General features: G+C 46.9%; 1 protein-coding gene across 1 annotated transcript; it reads left to right on the top strand.

Moving 5' to 3' along the window:
- Positions 1 to 668: 668 nt before the first annotated feature.
- FUT11 (fucosyltransferase 11) lies at positions 669 to 25,809 on the top strand. Its single transcript, XM_029608971.1, is given in 7 exon segments — positions 669 to 1,532; positions 12,964 to 13,026; positions 13,028 to 13,150; positions 13,152 to 13,214; positions 13,216 to 13,413; positions 13,415 to 13,596; positions 22,162 to 25,809. Coding segments are annotated over 7 exon segments (1,494 nt in total). The 5' UTR covers positions 669 to 815; the 3' UTR covers positions 22,310 to 25,809.
- The last annotated feature ends 227 nt before the right edge of the window (positions 25,810 to 26,036 follow it).

Genomic DNA, 26,036 nt, shown 5'->3' on the forward strand with positions numbered 1-26,036 from the left:
CTGTATCGGCCCGCATGACACCTAAATCTCTTTCATGGGTGGTAGCTCCTAATATGGAACCTAACATAGTGTATTCACAGCAAAGGTTATTTTTCCCAGTTTCACAAGGTTCTCCTGCAATTTATCACAATCTATTTGTGATTTAACTACTCTGATTAATGTTGTGTCCTCTGCAAATTTAATCACCTCACTTGTCCTTACCCCTTTCCAAATTATTTATAAATATATTAAAAAGTACTGGTCCAAGTACAGATCGCTGAGGCACTGTTTTACCTTTTTGCACTGAAAAAGCATGACCATTTAATCCTACTCTTTATTTAACCAGTTTGCAATCCACAGGACGATTGTGGAGATATAAGGGAGCACAGAAAGAGGATACAGAAAAAGTATTTATAAAAAATGGAGAGGGAAGATTAGACAGCACAGGTAAGGAAGGGAAAAAAAAAAACATGCGGTAAATCAAAGTGCCAGAAGAAAGTACCAAAGTGGGATTGTAGGTTGAGAAGGGAACACGAAGCTGGTGTGGAAGGTGACAAAGAAAAGCAGAAATGTTAATCAAATACTCTTGTAAGTACTTATTGAAGAAGGGGAGTAGTGAAAGCCCCGGGTGGAGAGATGAGTGCATTTACAGGGGGGGGTTTTGCATGGAACTAGCAACAGGAAAGAGGCCAAGGCATTGGAGCCGAGCAGCACAGCAAGCCAGCAGCGCAGGGAGGGGAGCCGGACCCCGACCCCGACTGGGGAGGGATTGGTCACCGCGCACCCTTTCCTGCTCCTCCTCATCCGGTTTCAGGCTGAGCAGAGCCCGGCGCGAGATGCCCTGCTCCCCGCTCTGGTCCGTCCTGGCCCTGGCTCTCCTGTCCGCGGCGGCGGGACAGGAGAAGCCGGAGGAGGAGGAGGAGGGGCTGCTCCCCGAGCCCTGGGACGACGACGACGTCGCCGCCGCCTTCCAGACCAGTAGCGTCTTATCCGGGCTGGAATCCGGGGCCGCCGCCGCCTCCTACCGGGGCCCCGGCAACAGCGACCGCCGCAGCAACAAGGAGCTGCCCATCCTGCTATGGTGGAGCGAGAGCCTCTTCCCCCACTTCCCCGGCGAGACGGAGCGCATCGACTGCCCGCGCAGCTCCTGCCTGGCCACCAAGGACAAGCGGGCGAGGGGCCACGGGAGGACCGCCGCCCTCCTCTTCTACGGCACCGACTTCCGGGCTTACGAAGCGCCCCTGCCCCGGCTGCCCCACCAGAGCTGGGCGCTCTTCCACGAGGAGTCGCCCATGAACAACTTCCTGCTCTCGCACGCGCCCGGCATCCGCCTCTTCAACTACACCGCCACCTTCCGCAGGCAGTCGCACTACCCGCTCTCCCTGCAGTGGCTGCCCAGCCTGGGCTACCTGCGGAGGCCGCCGCCGGCGACCCTGGCGGAGAAGCGCGCCTGGCGCGGCGCCGGCCACGCGCCGGTGCTGTACGTGCAGTCCCACTGCGACGTGCCCTCCGACAGGGACAGATACGTGCGGGAGCTCATGAAGTACATCCAAGTAAGTGGCGGGGGGGACGGGGCGCCCAGCGCGCTACTGCTTTTCCAATAAAACAAAACCGCTCCAGGGCGGCTTTTCTGTCCCTCGCTAGCACGCAGCCGGCCTCTTCGGTGACGCCTTGCACGGGCACCTCCCAGCTTTGTTTGTCAGCCACGCCCCTTCTTACTGTACCTGAAGGAAAAGCCTCGGCGTTTACGTCACAGCGCGGGTTTTGGCCTTTTTTTGCCGATTACGTCATCGCACTGGAGGCAGGGCCCTGCCTGATGATGTCAGGACGTAGAGACTAGGGTTTGAGGCCAACAATAGGGACATGAGTAGTGGAAAAAGTGACTTGTGTAGTTTGAAAAAGTAAGTGGCAAGTCATAAGTACATAAGATTTGCTGTACTGACTCAGATCAAAGGTCCATCAAGCCCAGAATCCTTTTTCCAACAGTGACCAATCCAGGTCATAAGTACCTGGCAGGAGTACTTAGATAGATTCATGTTCTTTATCCCAGGGATAATAAGTAGATTTATGCAACTCCTCCAGGAACTTGTCCAAACCTTTTTTAAATGCAGCTACACTAATAACCTTCACCACATCTTCTGGCAATGAATTCCAGAGCTTAATTATGAGTTGAATAAAAAAAAAAAATTTCTCTTGCTAGTTTTAAGTGCATCACCTAGTAACTTCATTGTGTGTCCCCTAGTCTTCATATTCTTTGAAAGCGTAAACAACCATTCCATTCCACTCACTACTTTATAGAGTTCGCTTAAATCTCCCCTCATCCACTTCTTCTCAGTCTTAACCTCTTTAGTCTTTCCTCACAGGGGAATAGTTCCACCCTCTTTATCATTTTGGTTGCCCTTCTCTATACCTTTTCTAATTCAGCTATATCTTTTTTTGAGATATGGTGACCAGAACTGCACACAATACTCAAGGTGCGGTTGCACCATGGAGCAATACAGAGGCATTATGATATTCTCTGTTTTATTCTCCATTCCTTTCCTAATAATTCCTAGCATTCTATTTGCTTTCTTGGTTGCTGCTGCACACTGGGCAGAAGATTTCAATGTATCATCAATGATGACACCTTGATTCTTTTCCTGGTGACTCCTAATATTGAACCTTGCATTGTGTAGCTATAATGTCGGTAATTTGTCCCTAAGTTCATCACTTTGCACTTGTTCACATTAAATTTCATTTTCCATTTGCATGTCCAGTTTTGCAAGGTCCTCTTGCAATTTCTCACAAATCTGTGATTTAACAACTTTGAATAAATGTGTGTCATTGGCAAATTTGATCACCTCACTCGTTATACCCATTTCCAGGTCATTTATAAATATATTAAAAAGCAGTGGTCCCAGAATGGATCCCTGGGGCACTCCACTATTCACCTTTCTCCATTAGGAAAATTTACCTTTTAGACATAGTCTGTTTTCTATCTTTTAACTAGTTCTCAGTTCACAATAGGACACTGCACCCTATCTCATGACTTTTTAATTCCCTAAGAAGTCACTCATGAGGTACTTAGACAAATGCTTTCAGAAAATCTAGATATATTACATCAACTAGCTCAGCCTTACATTTTTTGAGGGTGTAAATAAACATGTGGGTAACAGATTGATGAGGCAAGACTTCCCTTGGCTAAATCCATTAAACTATACCTATCCATATGTTCAGCAATTTTGTTCTTTATGATAGTTTCTACCATTTTGCCTAGCACAGACATCAAACTCGCTGATCTGTAGTTTCCTGGATCATCCATTGATCCCTTTCTAAAAGTTGGCATTACATTGGCAATCCTCCAGTCTTCAGGTACCATAGACAATTTTAATGATTAGTTTACAAATTACTAATAGCAGGTCCACAATATAATGTTTCAGTTCTTTCAACACTCCGGGATGTATACCATCTGGTCCAGGTGATTTGCTACTCTTTAATTTGTCAAATTGCCCTATTACAGTGAAGACTGAAGCAAAAAAATCATTTAGTCTCTCTGCTATGGCTTTGTCATCCCTAAATATCTCTTTTATCCTTTGATCATCTAATGATCAAACTGACTTCCTTGCAGGCTTTTTACCTCAAATGTACCTGAAAAAGTTTTTATTATGACTTTTTGCCTCCCTTCTTTTCAAATTCTCTTTGCCTTTCATATCAATGCTTTGCATGTAACTTGCCCTTGCTTATGCTGTTTCCTGTTTTCTTCATTTGGTTCTCCCTTTCATTTCTTGAAAGAAGTTGTTGTAGCTATTATAGCCGCTCTCACCTCACCTTTTAACATTGCCGGTAGTCGTTTAGCCTTTTCTAATGTGTGGGCTATATCTTGGCTGGGCTTCCAAGATGGTATTTTTAAACAATGTCCATGCCTGATGTAAATTCTTAACTTTTCCAGCTGCTGCTTTCTGTTTTTTTCCTAACCATTTTCCTTATTTTATCATAATCACCTTTCTGAAAGTTACATGCTATCGCAGTAGATTTCTTTAACATCCTCCCTCCATTTGTTAAGTCGCATTTGATCATGTGATCATTATTGCCAACATTGTTACCTCTCGCCCAAGTCACTGACGTATTTCACAATCCCAGTGCAAAAAGTTTCAGTGACTTCCATCTCCAGGCAGGGATGTGTATTGTCCTTTTAATTGTTTGGTTGCTTCTGGGGTTTTAGCCTACTTTCCTATAGTGAAACTGGCCTTCTAAAATCATGCTATTTGTGTCTGTCTGTTTCCCTCAAATAACTTTTGAACTGCTCATCCAGTTTCATTCACATTTTCTGCCACAGATAGTAAAGCACCCAGTGACCCTTTTCATATTTATTTATTTGCAGTTTTTATATACCGACATTTGTTTACTAACCTCACATTGGTTCACAATTAACAGAAACATTGCAGCTGTGCCAACTAGAACGAACATGTGCAACAGTGCTTTACAATAAACAATAAACTTTACAATAAACTTGTCTTCAAGTCTTCAGAGTCCTCTTCATTGTAGAGGCCCAGATTTCTGAGTTCCTGGTCTTTGAGGAACTTTTTCCAGCCTGTCATATGCCTCCCAAATCCCCTCCACTAGAATTTCTGGGTTTCTTTCCTTAAGTTTCCTGTACCACTCAGGTGGGTTCAGTTTAGTTGTGTTCTCTGGTAGGACAGAGCACACTGTGATGTCATGGAGGATTTTGAAAGCTGCCCTGCTGCTATTTAGTAATCATAACCATATGCAAATTTAAGTCCCAAAGAAGGAAACAAGACATCATGAAGTGTTCACACATCTCCTTGTTTTGTTTCAGGTCAATCCAGTAAAGTGTGGCCGCGTTTACCCCGCTCCTAACCCGCTTTCTACTCACTTTCCAGCCGCGTTAGCCCTTCCTGCGATCCACAATCCCCTTTAACCTACTCTTACCGCGTCCTTAAATCCCCGGGTAACCCCTTCCGCACGCAGCATGTATATTACATGTAAACGATCAAATTAGCTATTCCCTACCATCCAGTAACGCGTGCCCCGACTATCGCTTTTTTACCCTGCCGTTTTGCCGCGCGTTTAACCTGCTAACTTACCGTCTACCCTTACCCCTGCGTTAGAGGCAGGGGTAAGGGTAGGCGGCAAACTTTCCCCCAGCCCCCGCTCACCTGCCCTGGCCGCGTCCATGGGTGCTGGTCTCCGGGGCAGCCCCAGTCCTCTCCCCTCCTCCCAAAGCAACAAAAGTGAAATAAAGCGAAAAAGCGAAAAAAAGAGTTGCAAGGGAGAGAGGACGGGCAATCCTACGCTCGGGATTGCCCGTCCTCTCTCCCCTCCTCCCGAGGCAAGGCGCGAAAAGCAGCCTTGCTCCGGGAGGAGGGGAGAGAGGACTGGCAGTGTAAAGCGACGAAGCGACTTACTTTTTTTGAAGCCCCCCTCCGGAGACGGACATCGGCGAGGAAGACCGCAGCTCCCCTGCCTCCAGCTGCCTGTGAAGATGGATGCCTGCACGGGCGAAAGCGGCCCCTGTTCGTGCAATTGGGCCGCTCAAGGTGTGACGTCACGACGTTTGGCGTCACAGCGTGTCCATGAAGCATTAGGCCCGCGCACCCAGGTTACTGTATAGGCGCTGTATAGCGCTCTAAACAGTAAAATGGGTTGCGCGGGCCTAACGCTTCATGGACGCTTCTTAGACGCAGCTTGCATTTGCAAGCTATACAAGATCGAGCGGTAGGTGAGCTGGACTGTGCGTGCGGCAACCGCGGGTGCGCCGGGCACTAACGCAGCTCTTTTTACCACTCGTTACTGGATTGACCTGTTTATTTGTTTTAACATTCAGCCTGGAACTTGGTTCAGAGGATTACTTTCTGTTTTCCTGCTGACTTCCGTTTGTGGCCTGTTGAATGTCAGTAGGAGCACATCTCACAGTACCTAAGTGCATAAAATGCGGCAACTTCAAGCCAGTGAAGAAAACAAGTACTGTAGGAATCTGGAGGCCACAGTTCATTGCATATATCTGGTCTGCAAAGGTAATCTTATTTTTCTTCAGAGAAACCAGGAAGGAGTGCTGTGCTGTGCTCTAATTAACTGGATCACTTTCCATACTGACCTGTGTTTTCAGGTCTGCTGAATAGCTAACTCCTATTTTTTTTTCTCTCTCTCTATTCTAAACCTAGAGAGCAATTTATGTTGACAGATCATCATTGTCATCATCTGAGTCTTTAGACTTTTTTAAAGCATCAGTACCATGTAGGCTCTTCAAAATCTCATCTACGGCTGTTTTTAAAATGTTTTTTTAATCTTGATTTTATTTGGAATAAATGGTGTGCTCCTTTTCTTAGGTCTTGCCATCCGGCTTTCTGTTTTTTTGTAAGCCTCCCTCCTCCTTTGCTCTGTGCTGTGGATCAGTGTGATGCCTGCACGAGCACACCAGCATCCAAAAAAAAATAATTTACTTTGATTCATAACACCGCGAGCGACTCATTAAGAGCTTTCAAAAACACAAAACCTCAATATTGCCTCACTACAGATCAGAATGCCAAAGAGGGATCTTAATGATATTATTTTAACTGAATTATGTAAGGATTGTGGTTTGCAAGAGCCGCTGCTTTAAAATACAGTTTTAATATAGAGGACCAATAAGATAGCTATGCTGACACCATTCCTTGGAGATGGATAGCACGGAATTGTGGTACATTTCTTTTCTGGGTCTCTCCTGGGAAAAGATGGGGTGTCAGAGAACAACCAGGAGACCACAAAAGGAAATGAGGAGCAGCCTAGTGGTTAGAGCAGTGGGCTATGAACCAGGAGACCAGGGTTCAGGTCCTCCTTGTGGCCTTGGGCAAGTCACTTTACCCTCCATTGCCTCAGGTACAAAAACTTAGATTGTAAGCCCTCTGGGGATAGGGAAATACCTACAGTACCTGAATGTAAACTGCTTTGATGTGCTGAAAAAAGTGTGAAAAGCAGAATGCTGCATTTTAGTACTGTACCCTCACTGGGAAGAATTTAAGCCAAGCTGACTGTTGATGCCCTGGATGAAATACTGCGTGCTTTCCTATACAGAGTAAAAAAAAAATTAATAAGGGAATAAAGTAGCTGGCTGGTGTTTTTCATATCCAGGATCTCAAATGCATTTCAGTGGCAAAATAGCAAATACAAGGACTTCCCAGTGTGTCTTAGAATAGGCCCAGTCTGCAAGAAAGATGGTTCTGTTAATCTCCATTGGTGTGTATGTTTTTATACAAAGCACCAAGCCTGCCCAGGAGCTATCCTGAAACTCCCTCCTGATCCACGGACTCCTGCCATGCACTTGGAAAATCCCAAGGGCCCGATCCATCCAGGCCTCTTCCCACAGACAGAACCGGAGAAAAGCTTTAGTGCATGGGCCCTGAGAGTAGTAACTGTAAACCTTTTGTAGTAGAATGCATGCACGCGTTTGGGGATCATACACTTAGGGGTGTATGTGCTAAAGCACAATATTTCTGTAACCATTTTTGAGTAACTTTTTGGCAATCTGTGCGCGCGAGTTGTCAGGCCAATAAAAGTTTCCTGACCGAATGGGGGGGGTGTGTGTGAAATGATGAAAGATGGAGTGGGAGCTGCCCCCCTCCACAATTTATTTCCGGGGGGAGGGGGGGTTCTGCGGGTTTGGCTCCCCATCCCATCCATCGCTGAAGCGGGTACCAGGGCCTCTGTTTCTGCTCTGCGAGGTTAGACCGAGGGCAGCAGACCTGCTCCTATTTGCTATGCCACTTGTCACTTCTAGAGCGATACAGAATCGGGTGGATTTTAAAAGCCCTGCTTGCGTAAATCCGCCTGTATTTACGCGAGCAGGGCCTTGCGCGCCTATTTTCCATAGGCCTGCCGGCATGCACAGAACCCCGGGACTCGTGTAAGTCCCGGGGTTTTTTGTCGGGGGCGTGTCGGGGGCGGGGCCGATCGACGTGGCGTTTTGGGGGCGGGACGTGGCGTTTTGGGGGCGGGCCCGGGGCGTGGTTTTGGCCCGGGGCGGTCCGGGGGCGTGGCCGCGCCCTCCGGAACCGCCCCCGGGTTACGCGCGTATCTACTAAAATCCAGCGTACTTTTGTTTGCGACTGGTGCACCAACAAAAGTACGCGAACGCGCATTTTTTAAAAATCTACCACAATGTGTGCCTGCTCCATCCAGCTTTCCATCGAGACAAGCCACATAGACATTTATCATAGACCACCCAGTTAAAAAAAAATTTTGTAACACCTTTATCTGGGAGAGCCAGGACCTAAGGTTTAAAAGCACCCTCTGAAAGCTGGGATTTTAGGCTGTACTATGCACATAGTCAGAGGGGAGCATGATAGTTCGGGACAGCTGTCCAGGCATAGGGCACTGCAACGTGGTAGGCGCAGCATGGCCATTGCTCTCGTTATGATTCCTAAATGGAGGAGCCCCCCCTAATACCTCTGGCTGTTGGGTGATGCACGGACGGTTGCTGACCCGTTTTGGCATAGCTGAGGGATCTGTGCTATTAAGGTGCTGCCTAAAACCTAGTACAGTTAGTGTACAGGGTGAAGATTGTGTGTACTTATCAAAGTTATAAAGGAGCTTGTTCTTGAAGCCACAAATGTAACGGAGACACATTCAGAGTAAATCATAATAGAAAGAGCCATGGCTTGTGCACTGTTCTGGAAAAATCTTTATTTAAAAATTGTGCATACAGTGCAAATCAGCCAAAGCCACCAGGCCAGTTCACAATAATACATAATAGCTGTAATAAGACAACTGTTTGAGATCCTGCCAGGTACTTGTGACCTGGATTGACCTCTGTTGGAAACAGGATACTGGGCTTGATGAAGTCTTGGTCTGACCCAGGGTAGCAAGTCTTATGTTCTTATGCTCTAAATAATTATATGAAAAAATGCAGCAGCGTACCAAATCCTGCACCTCATCCCTCTCACACAGGCCGATACAGTAAAGCGCGGCCGCGGTTACCTTGTTTCTAACCCGCTTTGTACGCACAATTTGGACGCGTATGTCTAACCCGCGATTCAGTATCCGGTTTTACGCGTCCTTACCACTTCTTGGAATCAACGAATATCCCTTTCCGCCCGCGGCATGTATATGATATGTTAATGATTGTATTAGCTATTCCCTCCGATACAGTAACATGCACCCAGATTATCGCCTTTTTAACCAGCTATTTTGCCGCATCTTTAACCTGCAAATTTACCGCCTACCCTGACCCTGGCATTAGTATGGTGAACTTAGCCGCCCAGTCCCAAACCAACCCAATCCACAGAAAAAAATGCTTCTCGCACAAGGGGGAAAAATTATTACAAAAAATAAAGCAAGGCGCAGGGCAAAAATCATTTCTGTATTACGCTCGGGCATTGGGGATTGCCAGCTTGACAAGCGTCAGGCAAGCCCCAGCAGCCGGCGATCAGTGGCAGGGAGCACAACAAAACACCTGTGCGTGCAGCTCCGATTTTCCGCCTCCTTCGGACGGGCAGGAGAGAGACGAAATTTCACGGGCAAACTTTCCCCCAGCCCCCACTCACCTGCCCTGGCCGCGGCCATGCAAGCCCCCAGCAGCAGCAGCAGAAGGGCGTCCATGGGTGCCGGTCTCCCGTGCGGGCGCGCTGACAGCTCCGGAGCAGCCCCAGTCCTCTCTCCCCTCCTCCCGAGGCGCGCACCGCGGCTCCCCTGCCTCCCGGGGGAAGCCGGCGGCGAGAGCGGCTTCAGCAGCCCGGGGCGGATCGGGCGCTCCCCATACGAGGCGGCTTCCAGCAGCCCCTGCTGGCGAAGGTGCATGAACGCATGCCTGTACGCCCAATTTGGGAGCTCAAGGCAGCGAAGGTGCATGAACGCAAGCCGTGACCTCGGACGTCCAGCCAGGCGCTCAGCTTGTTCCCTTCACACCATCCTTCCCTCCCCAAAGCGCTAGAAGCTAAATGCACGCCTGGAGATTTAGTTTCAAATGTTCTTCAGCAATGCAGCTAAGGTAAATTTAACTCGCGTGTTGTAATGAGGTCATTATCAGCATATTTTGAAAAGACAGGAACATTACAGATGAACGTGGCTGTGTAATTTGTAACATTGCTGTGTTAGTACATCAGCATTAACCGATGCACATTAGCTGTAACACTTGCCGCTTCTCACTACTTAGATCCCAGCAGAGTCAGCGCTCTACAAAAGCCATTGGCAAAGAGGTCTGGTATTCTGAGGCTGCTAGCCGACAGGCAAGGGCCAGACTTAAAATCAGAAATCAGCTGTTGGCAGCAGTGCTGCTATACAAGTTCCCAGTTCCAGCAGCTCCCCTATCAATAGTGGGCTCCTTATGTGTTGTAACCTATTTTAGCAGAGCCCCAAAATGTTTGGATGACTGGATACGCTTTTTAGAGTGACTAGATTATATTTCATCCCAGAAAATAGAAACATGTTTCTAAAAGGCACCTGGAGCTAGTAAAACCAAAATGCTAACAAAAAAACAATCACTGAACGAGTATATTACATGCAGGGGTGGAAAAATAGTTAGAAAACCAGGGTGTCAGTCAAAGTTTTTAGGAGCAAGGAAAAGGAGGGGGGGGGAATTTCCCCTTATTAACGTTTCTAGTTTTGCTTGCAATTTTTTTTTGTAGCTTTATTTTTGCTCTTTTGTTTTTCTTTGCTTTCCCTTTCCTTCCTCCCTGTTCCTCTCTGCCTCCCCCCAGCCTCTCTTCTTCTGTGTGGCCTGTCGGTGGTAGGGAGCAGCCCTGAGCCACGGTAGTGGAGGTGCCTCGCCTCCGCAGCCTGGGACAGTGGCCGCGGCTCTGACCGCATGCGCTGGTGGCTTTCCTAGCAGTGGCAGTGGCTCCTCTTCTCACAGGCTGCAGGGCCAGTGGAAGGCACCACATAACTAAAGTTAGATGCCTAGGATTTCCCCGCCCCCCCCCCTGGTGTATATGGTTGCCTTTAATAGCGTGAGGTAGAGAGCTTTTCTCCGGGAAGCAGTACTGTCTGCTTTACCCTTCTGGGGACCTTCTTTCCTCTTTTAGTTGTAATCCTAGATGTCCTAATATTTATTTAATATACCTTTTTAGAAAAAGATGTCTACCTTATATTATGGCCACATCTCTCTATATTTATTTATTTATTTTTAATCTTCATCCTTGAATTCACTTTTCAACTCTTCACCAGAACTTTGTGCTGTAGTATAAGTCCAATGAGTTGAGACTTAAGGAGCTAAACTTTGTATATCCTGAGGGAGAGGCATTAACAATGCTCAAGAGGCAAGCATTTTTTAGTGAATGGAAAGCTGTACAACAAGAAGCCGTGATCTAAGGTGGGAATCACACAGAGGAGGACATCGTTAATGGAAAGAGTAGGTGCAAACAAAGCACGGGCCATGAACGGAAGCAGCGGGGATGACAGCAGACTGGCGGTACAAGAAAGCGAGAGAGAATTGCAGAGCAGCAGGCGGAGGGGTGAGGTAGTGGAGATGAAGGAAAGTCCCTGCTTCTACAATAGGGAGAGTAAATGGCGGACAAGATGGGGCCTGGTGAGATAGTAACCGAGAACCTGACAGCAGGTAAGGACAATGAAAGCCATCCAGCCTGCTCAATGTGCTTCCTGTCACAGTGACCTAGGCCTCGGCTGAGCTCCGACTTTTGCCTCTGCAAGTAAGGCTCCTCTGTGCTTCTTCCAGGCCTTCTTGAACTCTGCTGCTATTTTCTATTTTGGCCTCCTTTACCTCCCCGGAAGGCTGTTCCATGCATCTTCTAGCAGTGCTCTTGAGTCTTTGAGGCTCACATCACAACCCCCTTCGTGTGCCATCGACTACTGTGTAACTAACTGTGGATCTGCTTTAGGGAGTAAACTAGCCAGAAGACAAGAGTGATGATGATAACCCCACTAGGATTCAAATGAAAAAGAAAGATTAAAAAGTACATATTAAAATAATCACATTATTTCTCCCACACATTAATATTGTTAGAGAAAGGTTAGAAGATAAAGAAGGCAACGTGTGGGAGGAATCATTTGAGTGCATTAGGTTATTTGAAGTGAGTCTTTTGTTTTAAAGTGCTGGTACCATGGTGCTGCTCACATCCAAGAGAGAGGTTTTCTTTGACAAAAAAATATGTGCTGCTGCTTTATCAAAGGGCTGCTTCAGCAGTGCTTCTGGTATCTGCTTGCTGGAACATCTGATGGGGAAGGAGGCTCTTTGGAAACTACCCGTCCTGTGTGTGGTTGTCTGGGAGTGCTGGTAAAAGTGTGCATTTCATGCCATAAGGGGCACGCTTTGACCACATGTTGTGGGGGCAGGGTGGAGATTGTATTTTCAAAAAGCACAGGTTTTAGTCGAGGAGAAAAAGTACTCGTAGAAAAAGGAGAAACATGTACTGCAGGCAGGTTTTTCCTTGGAAGTTTTCAAGGGAAAGGCCCTGCAGACTTTGCAATATGAATATTGTCCTCTAGGTATAGCAATGCATATACTGCGTTCTCCCCATATGCAAATATATCTCATGCATATTCACTGTGATATCCTGAAAGCTTGTTGGGCTCTGGAGTCCTGAGACCAGGTTCGGGAATTGGCATGCTAGGGCTTGGGAAGCGTAGAGAGAGCCTGACATCCAGTCCTCAGATCAGTGTGGCTCTTTTCATGTGCAACAAAGATTTGAAAATATGCAACATTTTGAGAAATGCTCTCTGTCTCTCTCTTTGCCCTGTTTTCCCCTTCTTTTCTCTTTCTTAAGCATGGGATACGTGTTAGACCATAGCACTGGAGAGCGTACGAATTTCTCTTATGCCAGTTTCTAATCCTGCCCGTAACCTGCTCTCCACACATCAGTCCAGATGTTGGACATTAATAACAGTCAAGTGTTCTGAAATAGATGGACTAATAAATATGAGAGAGAAGGAAAGATGATTGGGTTTAGGAATAAAAAGAAGGTCCCTGCCCTAATGTTTGAGATCGCTTGCTATGAAAACCAAATGAAGAAGAATGTTTGCCATTATAGTACATAAGTATATTTTGGGGTTTTTTAGGTGGATTCTTATGGCAAATGCCTGACTAACCGGGAGCTTCCAAACAAGAGGCTGGAAGACACATTCAACTGCCACTAGCGAAGATCCGGCATTCATGGCCTTTGTGTCCCGCTACAAGTTCCATCTGGCCATGGAGAATGCCATCTGCCCGGACTACATGACAGAGAAACTGTGGCGGCCTATGCACCTGGGGCGCCATCCCCATTTAACCGGGGGCTCCGCCATCTGTGCGCGACTGGATGCCCAACAACCTCCTCAATCATTCTGGTGGATGACTTTGACTCCCCAAAAGCACTGGCAGAGTTCATAGAGTCTTTAGACAGAGATGATGCTGGGTACCTGAAGTACTTGGAGTACAAGAAGCCAGGGGCATTACCAACCAGTTCCTCTTGGAGAGCATGGAGCAGCGGGAAATGGGGAGTGAATGACATGAGCAGACCCAACTACCTGAAACGGCTTTGAGTGGCTTTGTATGTGACAGGAGAACAAGCGAGTTGCTGCAGAGAGGATCCACAGGAGGTCCCCGCAAAAGACGCCATCCCCAGAACCCCACATAGCAGACCCCAGCCACATGGGATGCCCCATGCCAGTCCCTGGGTTTGGAAATTCTGAGGAGCTCCCTGAAAATGACAGGTATTAGATGTTAAAAACCTGCATGTCTCTCATGCTAGTGTAAATCAGCACTGCTTCATTGGGTACAGAGAGCAGGGCTAGATAATCTCCCTGATGGAGCTAGATCAGCTATTTTCTGCTTTCTTGCCCCCAGATTGATATTTTTCCTTTAATCGATTTTATATTATATAAATATACACACATTAGATAAACAGGTAAAGCCACTTTACCTGTTTATCTAATGTGTGTTCATTAGATATGTGAACACACATTAGATATGTGAACACACATATATATTAGAAATGTGTTCATTCAATACATTTTTTCTCTCAGTACCTCAGGCCATGCTATTTGACATTAATCCTGGTTAATTTGTATCTGTTTCTCTTGATTAAGTACTTGCTTACTACAGTTGTGTGCAAAGGTTTAGGTAGCCCTGGTCAAATTGTATATTTCAATGAATCTCCAAGTCAACAGAAGCTGTCATAACCTCTATATAGTACCAAGTTAAATGTGACATCTTTCTGCAATTTTTAATGCATAATTACTGTTTATTGCTGATTTTAACAGATTGAAAATAATAAAACAGTGAATATGGTAGGTGCAAAATGTGGACACCCTTCCAGTTGATTCATTTCTCTTTTTTAAGTTGTTTAAACAGTGCTTTGTAACTTCCATTTCTTAACAATCTCCTCCTCAAGAAGGGAGGAGTTAGCAATCTGTTATGCTTCGACTCCTGAGGAAGGGAGGAATTAACAATCTGTTATGAATCTGCTCCTGTGGAAGGAGGAGTTAGCAATCTTGTTATGAAACTGCTCCTGAAGAAAGAGGAGTAACAATCTGATATGCTCAGCTCCTGTAGGGGAAGTAGTAAACAATCTGTTAGGGTTAGACTGTGGAGTAGCAATCTGTATAAATCTGTTGCTGAAGACTCCTGATAGAGAGGGAGTAGCAAACTGTTACCAGCGGAGTGCTTGGAGAGGGCACTTAGCTGTAGAGGAATGTAGATAGGTGGATCCTTGGGCCAATGGCAGATGACTGCGCCCCGGGAGGATATCCTGAGAGGGACCACTGGCTAGGCTTTACGGAGACAGACACAGATAATTCTTTTATTAGACAGGTCAATAGAACCACCAGAGGTGGCAGTAGTGAGCTGATATGCCCGGCAGGGCTGAAGTCCCTCAGGTACTGGAACAACGATCCCAGGGTTGCTGAGCTGTAGAGAAACTATAGATAGTGAGTAGACAGGGTATGCAGTATACATAGCCGGAACTAGATGACAAAACTCACATAAGGTCTTTAGGAAGCTCAGTAGCTGGAAAGGGTTAGGCCCTCGAGTAGCAAGTACCTGGTTCCAGGGAAAGCTCTGAGAGAGCGATGGTAACTCACAAATGTCTGTATCTGTGATAGCTTCCAGGCAGTAGAGAATCTTCAGAGTGTTGAGGAACATGGGCCCTCGAGGAGCGAGTACCGGTTCCTATCTGCAATCTGAAAGTAAAGAAAAGAGCGAGGCCCCCGAGGAGCGGTATCTCCGGTAAGTCCGAGGAGGCAGAGTAGCTTGGACGAATCCTTAGCGAATCCTTGCTAACTAGTTAGCGAATACTGAGACCTTTTATATTGGAAGCGGGTGACGTCATCTCAGGGGACACCCCCGAGGTTCGCGCCCTTGCTGGTACATCATTCGGAGACATGCACCCTACGTCATCAGGAACATGGCGGATCCGTAGCGTCGAGCCAGTCCCAGGGATGCCGGAGGGAGACGGCATGAAGACGCCATGGCAGCTAACCATCCATCAGACCCAGAGGGAGTCGCCACAGAGGTAAAGAGGGCGGAGTGAGGGCGTCGAGCAGCAATGGACGCAACAACGTTTCTGACAGTTAAAAATGCTAGCTGAAAGCATTTAGAGAGCTTTTTAATAGCCCTCCCCTGCTTTGTAAAAGTGAATTATCTTCATTTTCAACTGCCCAGACAGCTGCTTAGAGGAGCCCATGGTTGTTGAAAGTAGACAGATGATAAAATCAGATCCTGAGACATTAGAAGGGTCAGAATAAATGTTTAGTTAATCAGGGTGAAAACAATTCCATGGTTGAAGGTCTAAAAAAAATCAATCAATTTTTTGGGCTTTATTGACAATTGGAAGGGTGTCCAAACTTATGCACATGCCATATTCACTGCTTTTTATTATTTTTAGTCTGTTAAAATTAGCAAATAAATTGTAATTTTTGCATTACAAATTGAATAAAGATGTCCTGTTTAACTGTTATCATGAATCAGCTTTTGCTCTCTTAGTGATTCATTGAAACACAATTTGACCAGGGCTGCCTAAACCTTTGCACACAGCTGTATCTGAAGTGGCTTTATCAAGAGGAGTATAAGTAATGAGAGCCAGGAGTGCCTGCTCCTGTTTGGGAGTTTTTGTTCAGGCACCAAGTTCTAATTTAGATAGCACTGTCGTCGTACACAGTGTGACACAAATGATGGGAGATACAAACACACTCATAGTCTTTGATTTTAAGTTCCATTTCTTAAAAATCAGACAAATAACACCTCTTAGTGGGATACTAGTAGAATAAAGATGGAAATTGTTTACTGTGGGGAGGTCAAAAAGCTGGGTGAAGACTGCTGAGAAAAAGCAGAGGGCATCAGTTTTTTGTCCTATAAGGTCCCCAAACTCAGTCTAGTCTTGCAGGGATATTTCCTCTCTTATTTATTTACAGTTGTGCTTATAAGTTTACATACTCCTTGCAGAATTTGTAAGATGTGTAGCCTTTTTAAAAAACATGAATGATCAGACAAAACACACGTGTGTTATTTCTAATGTGTTTAAAAAATTGTGCTATTCTGTGAATCATAATAGTTTATATAATCCTTAAACAATCATAGCAATAAGGGAAATAATAGAATTGTCCTGTTCAAAAGTTGCATACCCTTTAATGTTTGGGCTGATAATATATGCTCAACCTGTGTTATGCACAGGTAGTGATAACCATTGTTATGCACAACCTGTGATACCACAGGTTGTGCATAACAATGAAGGATAGGTATCCACAACCTGTGCCTTGTTTGATTGTAATTAGTGTCTGTGTATAAATAGTCAATAAGTTTCTTAGTTCTTGAGAAACCCTTGGTGCATGTCATCCAGGGCTGCACAGACTTTGGTGGTTTCTGAAGCATGGGGAAAGCAAAAGACTGTCAAAGGATCTGCGAGCAAAAGTAATTTGAATTTATAAATCAGGAAAAGGATATAAAAAGATATCCAAAGATTTTAAAATGCCAATCAGTACACTTCAAACTCTGATCAAGAAGTGGAAAATTATGGGTTTTCTTAATATAAAGCCACACAGGTCTATCCAGTACCGAGCGGTAGGAAGAGCTGCGTTAGTGCCTGCGGCACCCGCGGTTGCCGCACGCACAGTGCAGCTCACCTACCGCTCGGTACTGAACACTAATTTTATTTAAATGTGAACCGCATCCGTGAAGCCTTAGGCCCGCGCAACCCATTTTACTGGATAGAGCGCCTATACAGTATCCTGGGTGCGCGGGCCTAAGGCTTCACGGACACGCTGGTATCTGTCAATTTCAAAGTGTCATTTGAAATGACAGATACTAGGAAGTCGGGTCCGATCGGATGCAAAAGTAAGTTGCTTTGCCGCTGTCATCTCTCTCCCCTCCTCCCGCAGCAGGGCGCGAAAAGCAGCCTTGCTCCGGGAGGAGGGGAGAGAGATGACAGTGGCGAAGCAACTTACTTTGGAATCCGATCGGACCCGACAGCGGCGAAGCCAAAAAAAAAGCGAAAAAAACAAAAGGTAACCCTGACCCGACCCGACCAGGACCCGACCCGACTTACTTTTGCAGCCGTCCGGCCATCTGTAGAAGATATCGTTGCTCCCCTACCTCCCCGGGAAGATGGCTGCCAGCACGGGGGAAAGCGGCCCCTGTGCATTCAATTGGCTGCTCAAGACGTGACGTCACGATGTTTGACGTCACGTCTTGAGCAGCCAATTGAATGCACAGAGGCCGCTTTCCCCCGTGCTGGCAGCCATCTTCCCGGGAGGTAGGGGAGCAACGATATCTTCTACAGATGGCCGGACGGCTGCAAAAGTAAGTCGGGTCGGGTCACCTTTTGGTTTTTTCGCTTTTTTTTTGGCTTCGCCGCTGTCGGGTCCGATCGGATGCAAAAGTAAGTTGCTTCGCCGCTGTCATCTCTCCTCCTGGAGCAGGCTGCTTTTCGCGCCCTGCTCCGGGAGGAGGGAAGAGTGAAGCGGCGAAGCGACTTACTTTTTGCTTTTAAGTTTTTTTTTTGCGCTTCGGGAGGAGGGGAGAGGACTGGGGCTGCCCCGGAGACCGGCACCCATGATCGCGGCCGGGGCAGGTGAGCGGGGGCTGGGGGAAAGCTTGCCACCTACCCTTACCCCTGCCTCTACCGCAGGGGTCAGGGTAGGCGGTAAGTTTGCAGGTTAAACGCGCGACAAACGGCAGGGAAAACTAGCGATAGTCGGGGCGCGGGTTACGGGATGCTAGGGAATAGCTAATTCGCTCGTTTGCATGCAATATGCATGCCGCGTGCGGAAGGGGTTGCCCGGGGAATTTAGGACGCGGTAGGAATAGGTTAAAGGGGATTCGGGATCGCAGGAAGGGCTAACGCGGCCGGAAAGTGAGTAGAGAGCCGGTTAGGGACGGGGAAACTGCGGACGCACTTTACAGGATAGACCTGACAGTCAGGTAGACCAAGAAATAAACTGCCAGGAAAATTTGTCGAGATGCAACTTCTAGTGAAATACAGGCTTCTTGAAAACAAAGTGGTGTGGGTGTTTCTGCACATACAATAAGGAGATACTTGAAGAAAAATGGGCTGCATGGTAGAGTTGCCAGAAAAAAAGCAATTGCTGCACCAATGGCACAAAACAGCCTACTTACAATATGCCAAACAGCACCTAGAGAAGCCTCAAAACTTCTGGAACAAAATAATTTGACGTGATCAGACCTAAATTGAACTTTATGGTCACAACCATAAACGCTATGAAGAGAAGCATACCATCCCTACCGTGAAGCATGGAGGTGGATCTCTGCTGTTTTTGGAGGGGTGTGAGTGACAGCAGCACAGGGAATTTAGTTAAAATTGATGGCTGGATGAATTCAGCACCTTATCAGAAACTATTGGAGTTCAATTTACATTCATTAGTAAGGAAGCTGTGCATGGATTGCACTTGGACTTTCCAACATGACAATGATCTGAAACGTAAGGCCAAGCCGACCCTTCAGTAACTGCAGCAGAAGAAAGTGAAGGTTCTGGAGTGGTCATCACAGTTCCTGACCTCAACATCATTGAGCCACTTTGGGGAGAACTCGAACATGCAGTTCATGTGAGACAACCCAAGAATTTACAGAATCTGGAGGATTTTTGCCAAGAGGAATGAGCAGCTTTACCAGATGAGAGAATAAAGGGCCTCATTCACAACTATCACAAAAGACTGCAAGCCATCATTGATGCAAAAGGGGCCAATACATGATATTAAGAACTAAGGGTATGTAAACTTTTGAGCAGAACCATTTTATTATTTCCCTTATTACTATGGTTTATTTAATGATTGTGCTATTCTGTGATGCTTAATAGTTTAAATTGAAAAAAATTAAAAATAAGAGACGTATTTTGTCTGATCACTCATTTTCTTAAAATGCTACACATCTTACAAAATCTGCCAGGGGTAGGTAAACTTATGAGCACAACTGTGTATTCCACATTTCAGCCCTTCAAAGCAGATTACATTCAGGTACTGTAGGTATTTCCCTAACACCTGATGGCCTACATTCAAAGTTTGTGCCTGAGGCATTGAAAAGTGAGTTGACTTGTGAGCAATAGTGTGAAATACAGTAGAACAGCAAGGATAGCTGATAACCACAGGCTGCCTCGGTCTCCTACATCTTCTGGAAGACTCCCAAACTACCTACCCTTTTCTTCGGTCCTTTACTTTTTTATTTATTATTTTAGATAGTGCCACTGGACTTGCACAACACTGTAAAATGGTGATAAGTATTCAGATACAGTAAGTCCATTCCCCGAAGAGCTTACAGTCTAAGGGAATACCTGAGGCAATGGGAGATAAAGTGAGTGCTGGCGGGTCTTTGAACCCTGACTTTCCCGATTCTCAGCCCATGGCTCTAATCACCAGGCTACTCTTCCAGCTGGCCTAAGACATGAAGGGTCTGCCAGCGGACACTCGGGTTCCCCACCCGCTTCTGGACAAGCATATGGGCAGCATAGTAATGGAGAACTCACGTTTACTGTCGCCTCAGCGCCTTTTCTTTTCATGCTTTCTTTCTAAACACGGGGGCAGATGCAATATCGAGCACGAAAAAAACATGCATGCAAACCCGGATGCACATTTTTTTCAATGCGCGCACATCCCCCTCTCCTGGTGCCCAGTGCTATAGGCAAATGAGCTGCCGCGCTAAAAAGGAGGCCTTAGAAAAAAACATTGTGTGTCCCTAGCGCGTCCACGGTATCGAGCACCCAGGAGGTGTGGCTGTGTGTGGGCTAGCAAAACGGATGCTCAATTAACAAGCCAAGGGTTAGGAAACAGATACTGGTAAATTGAACGTCTGTTTTCCTAACCTGACTGCCGGGAAGATTATTTTCTCTCATGCTGTTTCCTGTGATTCCTCCTTTTTAGTATTGGGATGATACTAAGTAGGAGGAACCACAGAAAAGCAGTCATTTCTGATTTTTTTGAGCCCTTGATGCGCATCAAGATTTAAATGCCAACTCGGGGGCTGGCATTAATTCTTGCATGTAAAAACGTGCATGTTCACTGCACAGTTATTTTTTGTATTGGGGGCATTTACATGTGATGAGCGCTATTAACTATGAGCATGTTTAGCCATGCATTTTGGACACGCTAATTCCCTTTTTTTTTTTTTTTGCATCGAGTGTTAGCCTAGCGTGTCCAAAACTCGTGTCCAGTCACGGACTAACTTGTGTGCCAGCTTGAGCACACGATATTGCATCAACCCCAGAGAGGGCAATAAAGAAAAGCATTTTCCTGGGCAAAATGCATTATCGCCCACCCTCCATGCAATGTAAAAATTCCCTGCAGGGTTTGCATCAGTGCTGGGTACTCTATTTCCCCCGAAGTGCATACAGTGGGAGAGGAGAGAGGATACCAACAGTGCTCACGCACGCTCTAGCGCTCTGCAGCTAGCGCTGGCAGCAGCCTGCTCTGGTCGGTCCCGAGATGGGAGGAAGAGATGGAAGGGTGATAGCAGTAATGGGCGAGGGAAGTCAGAGGAGTAAAGTGGCAGCGAGAGCTGGAGGGGGTCAGTAGTGGAGAAGGAGGGGAGGGCAAAATGGAGAGGAGCCAGCGAAAAAGAGGTGGTGACGGAAAGAGGAGAGACACAGGAAAGAGAAATGAAAAAGGTACGAAGAAAGCCAGAGGGGCAGGTGAAAAAAGAAAGAGCCACACAGGAGAGGAAACATGGAAAGGAGAATTATGGAAAAGAAGGCAATGGAAGACAGACAAGAAGAGAAGGGCCACAGCACAAAGGGGATAAAGCTCAGAAAACAACTTAGATTTTAGCTTATGTGAGTTTTACCTTTTTAGGTTGCATGTACAATAATTAAATATTTGTATTAAGTGATAAGGGATCCCATTTTACTCTTTTGGGGACACACGGAAGCCGATTCACTAAGTCGTATAAAGTTTGCAAGGTGACCCCCTGGTTAACTTGCAAACGGGCCGATATAGTAAAAATAGCGGGAGAGCGGGCGAGCGACTGCTCTCCCGGTGCGTGCACAGGGCACTCTCCTGTGTGCGCGATACAGTAAATTAATTTATTTAAATTAGGGTCCGAAGTAAAAAGAGGCGCTAGGGACACTAGCGCGTCCCTAGCGCCTCTTTTTGGACAGGAGTGGCGGCTGTCAGCGGGTTTGAAGGCCAACGCTCAATTTTGCCGGCGTCGGTTCTCGAGCCCGCTGACAGCCATGGGCTCAGAAACCGGACACTGGCAAAATTGAGCGTCCGGTTTTCAAGCCGTGGGCCCATTTTAATTTTTTTTTTTTTACTTTTTTAACTTTTGGGGCCTCCGACTTAATATCGCCATGATATTAAGTCAGAGGGTGCACAGAAAAGCAGTTTTTACTGCTTTTCTGTGCACTTCCCTGGCGCCGGCAGAAATTAACGCCTACCTTTGGGTAGGCGTTACTTTAAGAAATTAAAATGTGCGGCTTGGCTGCACATTTTACTTTCTGTATTGCGCAGGAATGACTAATAGCGCCCGCAACATGCATTTGCATGTTGCGGGCGCTATTAGTCTCGGGGGGGGGGGGGGGGGGGGGGGGCCGGGGGGGGGGGTGGGTTGGACGCGTGCTGTACTGAATCGGCCTGTATGTGAGCTCACAGAAAAAAAATGCCCAGGCGCCCGAGAGTGCAAAATGCCCTGTGCCTGTTTGTAGTCTCTCGGTTCCACCGCAGTAACCAGCCTAAAGTGACAGGGTCAGAAGCACAGGGCAGGGAAGAAATATTACAGAAGCCCCCTCCCCCTGCTTCCAGCTCACCCAAAAGCTCCCTGGTAATTGTCTCTTCTTTCAGTTGGAAACAGATGTGGCTTCAGGATTACTGGCAGAGCCTGGACCAGAGTGAGGCCCTCACTGCAATGATCCACCGAAACGAGTCAAACCTGGGCAAGTTTTGGGATTACATGCATGAAATCTTCATGAAAAGGAACAGGCTGCTCTGAACGTCGTACGGCGCGTGCCACCCGTGGGTCTCCTTACCGGCCCTGCAAAAACCCTATAGCTACCACATTTTAATGAGGGATTTTTCTCTGCATTGTCCCATCGATGGGGCTCCAGCGCTGACCTCCTAGAAACTTCACTTCCCCTGTTGCTGAAATGGCCGGTTAACTCGTGCGCTTGCCTGGGCTGCGGTGAAAACCGTACATTGGCCTGACCTGGAAGAACAGCCATCTCCAGGAGTGAGTGGTAAATTCAGTTCTTTGCATTGGTTCTGATCCTGTACTTGGGGGCTGCTTCCACCGCAAATGAACTGCAGCCTAAAACCTGGAGGGCTGACCTGCTGCTGGCTGATGGGGGAATGTCTGTCTCGTGCTTACTTTTCCTAGTCCTCTTCATGGACTGCAGCCCAGACCCCATGCACAGAGAAATCACATTCTCTTCTGAGGTGAGGGGAAAATGTAGTCCTCCTGTCTTTCAGGTCCTGGGCTTCATCGTAGGTTGACGTTCAACCCTTACACAGAAGCACCCACCCCTAGGGCAAGAAGCGGATTCAGGGGTTCTTTTCACTCAGGTAAATCAGGGCCTTTGGACTAAAAGTGTCAAATGACTTTACACCTGGAGCGTAGCTGGAAACCTTAAAGGATATTTCTGAAATGTTTACCAAGTACAGTATTATTCTATGAAAGATATATTTTCACTAGCTGCTGCTTGTCGGGCTCGTATTAAACACAAATTGTGAATAAGGACTTCACACAGAGAATAGGACAGGGGAAAAGGACCGTAAGGCCCTTCCAGTCTGCCCTATTTGCTCCCTGTTGCATTGCCGTAGCTCACAGTTCTCTCTCTAAGCTGAGCACGTGAGCGATTTGCTCGTACATTTCGGAGCATCGCTCGCAGGTTTTACATGGTTGCTCACGTACATTTTTCTTGTGTTATTTACAGAAATGCAATGGTACTCCTGGCACTGAAAATGATTTAAAAAAAAAAAAAATTGTTCCTCACATGAAAAAAAAATTGTGCACACACCTCGTCACTCCTTGAGAGGAAATATTGCTGCTGCCCCCACTGCACCGTCCTTGGGTGCGTGCGCCTCAGGCCAGCATTTAAAGGGCCCCCGTGGTGGGGAAAACAGGAGCGGCGCTCATCAGTGTCGTCAGCACGAGTCGGGGATTTAAACCCAGCCCCAGTGGCGTAGCCAGGGTCTCTGGCACCCAGGGTCTAATGCATTTGTGTTGCCTCCCCCGCACCCCTCCTTCCCATCATCACCGCCACTATCCTCCTTGTAGAAATGCTTAAGGTCACAGAAACAGCAGACGTTTCAGATAACACCCTCTTCTCACCTTCAATCTGTGTGCGGCTGAAAAAAAAAATGTGAAAAGGGCGCCCCCTACAGCCTGGCGACCTGGGGGTTCTGAACCTTCCTGCCCCCCTCCCTCGCTATGCCCCTGCCCGGCCCGTGCCCCCAGCTGGTGCCTCGGCAATAGGTCTCCTGCGAGCCTTGCCTGCAGCGTGCATTGCTTCTCCAGTCCCGTTCCCCCGCCTTGTCTTGTCTTCTGCCTCTCATCGTTGCCTTTTTCTCTCTCACTCGGATTGCCTCTCGGACCTTGTTTTGGATACTGATGTTGGCTGACCTCTGCCTGTCCTGACCTGACCTGGTTCCTACTCCGGCTGACCGCTCTCCTTGGGAACCCTCACCTAAGTCCTGCCAGCCTCAGAACCCAAGGGCTCAACCTGCAGAAGAGGCTGGTAAACTTGAAACCTAGCGCTTGTCCCAGCCTGAGCGAGTCTGCCTACTGTTGGTGGGGGCCCAGCTGGTTCACTAGTCGGGAATGGCCAATCTCACCTCAGCTCAAGGGCTCACACTCCAGGAAAATAAGAAAAGTGGTATGAATTTTAAAAAAAAGTAAAGAAAACAATACTATCTATTCATAACACTAAAGTCCTCCAAAAAGCGAGGGTCAGAGCTAAAAGAACACAAGAAAATTTGATCTGGATATCTATCTATAAGAAAAAAAGCTGGATTTGCCTGAAGTTGCACAACACAGGTCAAGAAGAAGCAGGAGCACACAAATCCATTGCCACCCCTACGAAGAAACCAGAGGATCGGGAGCTTGCTTAGTACCCGTAAACAAAGATAACTGAGAAAGGTCAGAGATAAACATAGGGGGTGCTTTGATAGTTAGCAATGCATTTGCAAGGAAATTTTAAGACAGAACAAAATGCAAAACTTTAAGATGAAATAACAAGAACTGCCTTCTTCCTCCTTTTTGTGTGGCTTTTGCCACATCAGGAAAAAAATCCTGATTTTGAGACCTAAAAAGGATGTCTGTGTTTAAAGGAAAATCTCAAGATCCAGTCTTGATCAGCTTCAAGCAGGAAAGTTTCTCTCAGAGTGGCTGAAGTACCAAGAGACATAGAGGAACTTTTCTCAAGAACGCTCAGAGAGTAACATTCGACGGTTCCAAAACCAGTTCCAGATTTCCTCCAGAAGTCTCTCCTTCAGGCAAAGGCAGATAAATAAAAAAAATCATTAACCAGCAGAGGCATTGCTTTCACTTTCATTTTTAATATATCTACCAGATATGTTTTAAAGATTTCAACCACAGAAATTTTCAGACTTTGGAAAATGAATTTACCTCTCGTTTCTGTATTTAATAACATTCTCAAAACTCTGTAACTTATTTTGCAAATCAAAGTTATCATTAATAAGAGAATATTCTTCTTATTACAAATGCTGAATTTTAGATTCCAGGTCCTCCGTTTTTTAGTATTAATTGATGAAGCTGATCCCCGAGTACTTAATCTAGTTGCAAAAGAGGATATTTGCTGAGGTAGTGAAAAAAAAAATTGCCCAGACAACATCTTCCCCAACCCTTCAGTGGCCAGCCACAATGATTCCATAGAAATAGAGAGATCTGACAACTGTGATGGGTAGCAGACTGTTCTTCCATCGCCAAGCTTAGCACCACTCCCGATTCAGATGTGCTTCTCTTCGGGTTGAAGAACAGCTTCGCAACGGCGCCAAAGGTGGTAAACGCTGCTGCGGCCCTGGTTCCATCCAGGACACCTCCTGCTACACCGTCAATGAAGCGTGACAGCATCGCGGCTTGTTCAACACTGTCAGCAATGGAAAGTCTAGAGGGGAGATCCCTTACTCCTCAGGACTCTATGCCTATTTGGCCTGGGAAGCCCACAAGTAACGTGATCCCATCTTCCAAAGACCCCACACTGAAGAGATTAATTGTCAATTGCTCCTGCTGCATAAAGCGATCCATCGGGCCAGAAACCAACCCTCTTCTCCACGAGGTAAGGTTCCAACAGGGTAGTAACAAGAAAAGCAGCAACAGGAGGAACTCAAGGCTAATCCACCATCTTGCTTCACCCTCACCTTTCAAATATTTAAATGTCTTTCTCGTTCTCTCCTCCGAGGCCGCTCCAAAATTGGAGCAGCCTCGGAGGAAACTTTCCATTCACCCCCCCCCCCCCACACCTTCCCCTCCCTTCCCCTACCTAACCCATTCCCTACCTTTATCTTAATAGTTACGCCTGCCAGAGGGCTGCTGGCGCGCGATACCCCGGCCCGGGAGCCGTTTCGGAGGCCTCGGCCATGCCCCTGAAACGCCCCCAGGCCAGAAACATGCCCCCGGACATGCCCCGAAACGCCGCGTCACTCCCGACACGCCCCCGACACACGTCCCTTTTAAAATCCGGCCCAGAGAGCTCCTCAAG

Source organism: Rhinatrema bivittatum, chromosome 7 (assembly GCF_901001135.1).
Source record: "Rhinatrema bivittatum chromosome 7, aRhiBiv1.1, whole genome shotgun sequence".
Lineage (NCBI taxonomy): Eukaryota > Metazoa > Chordata > Amphibia > Gymnophiona > Rhinatrematidae > Rhinatrema > Rhinatrema bivittatum.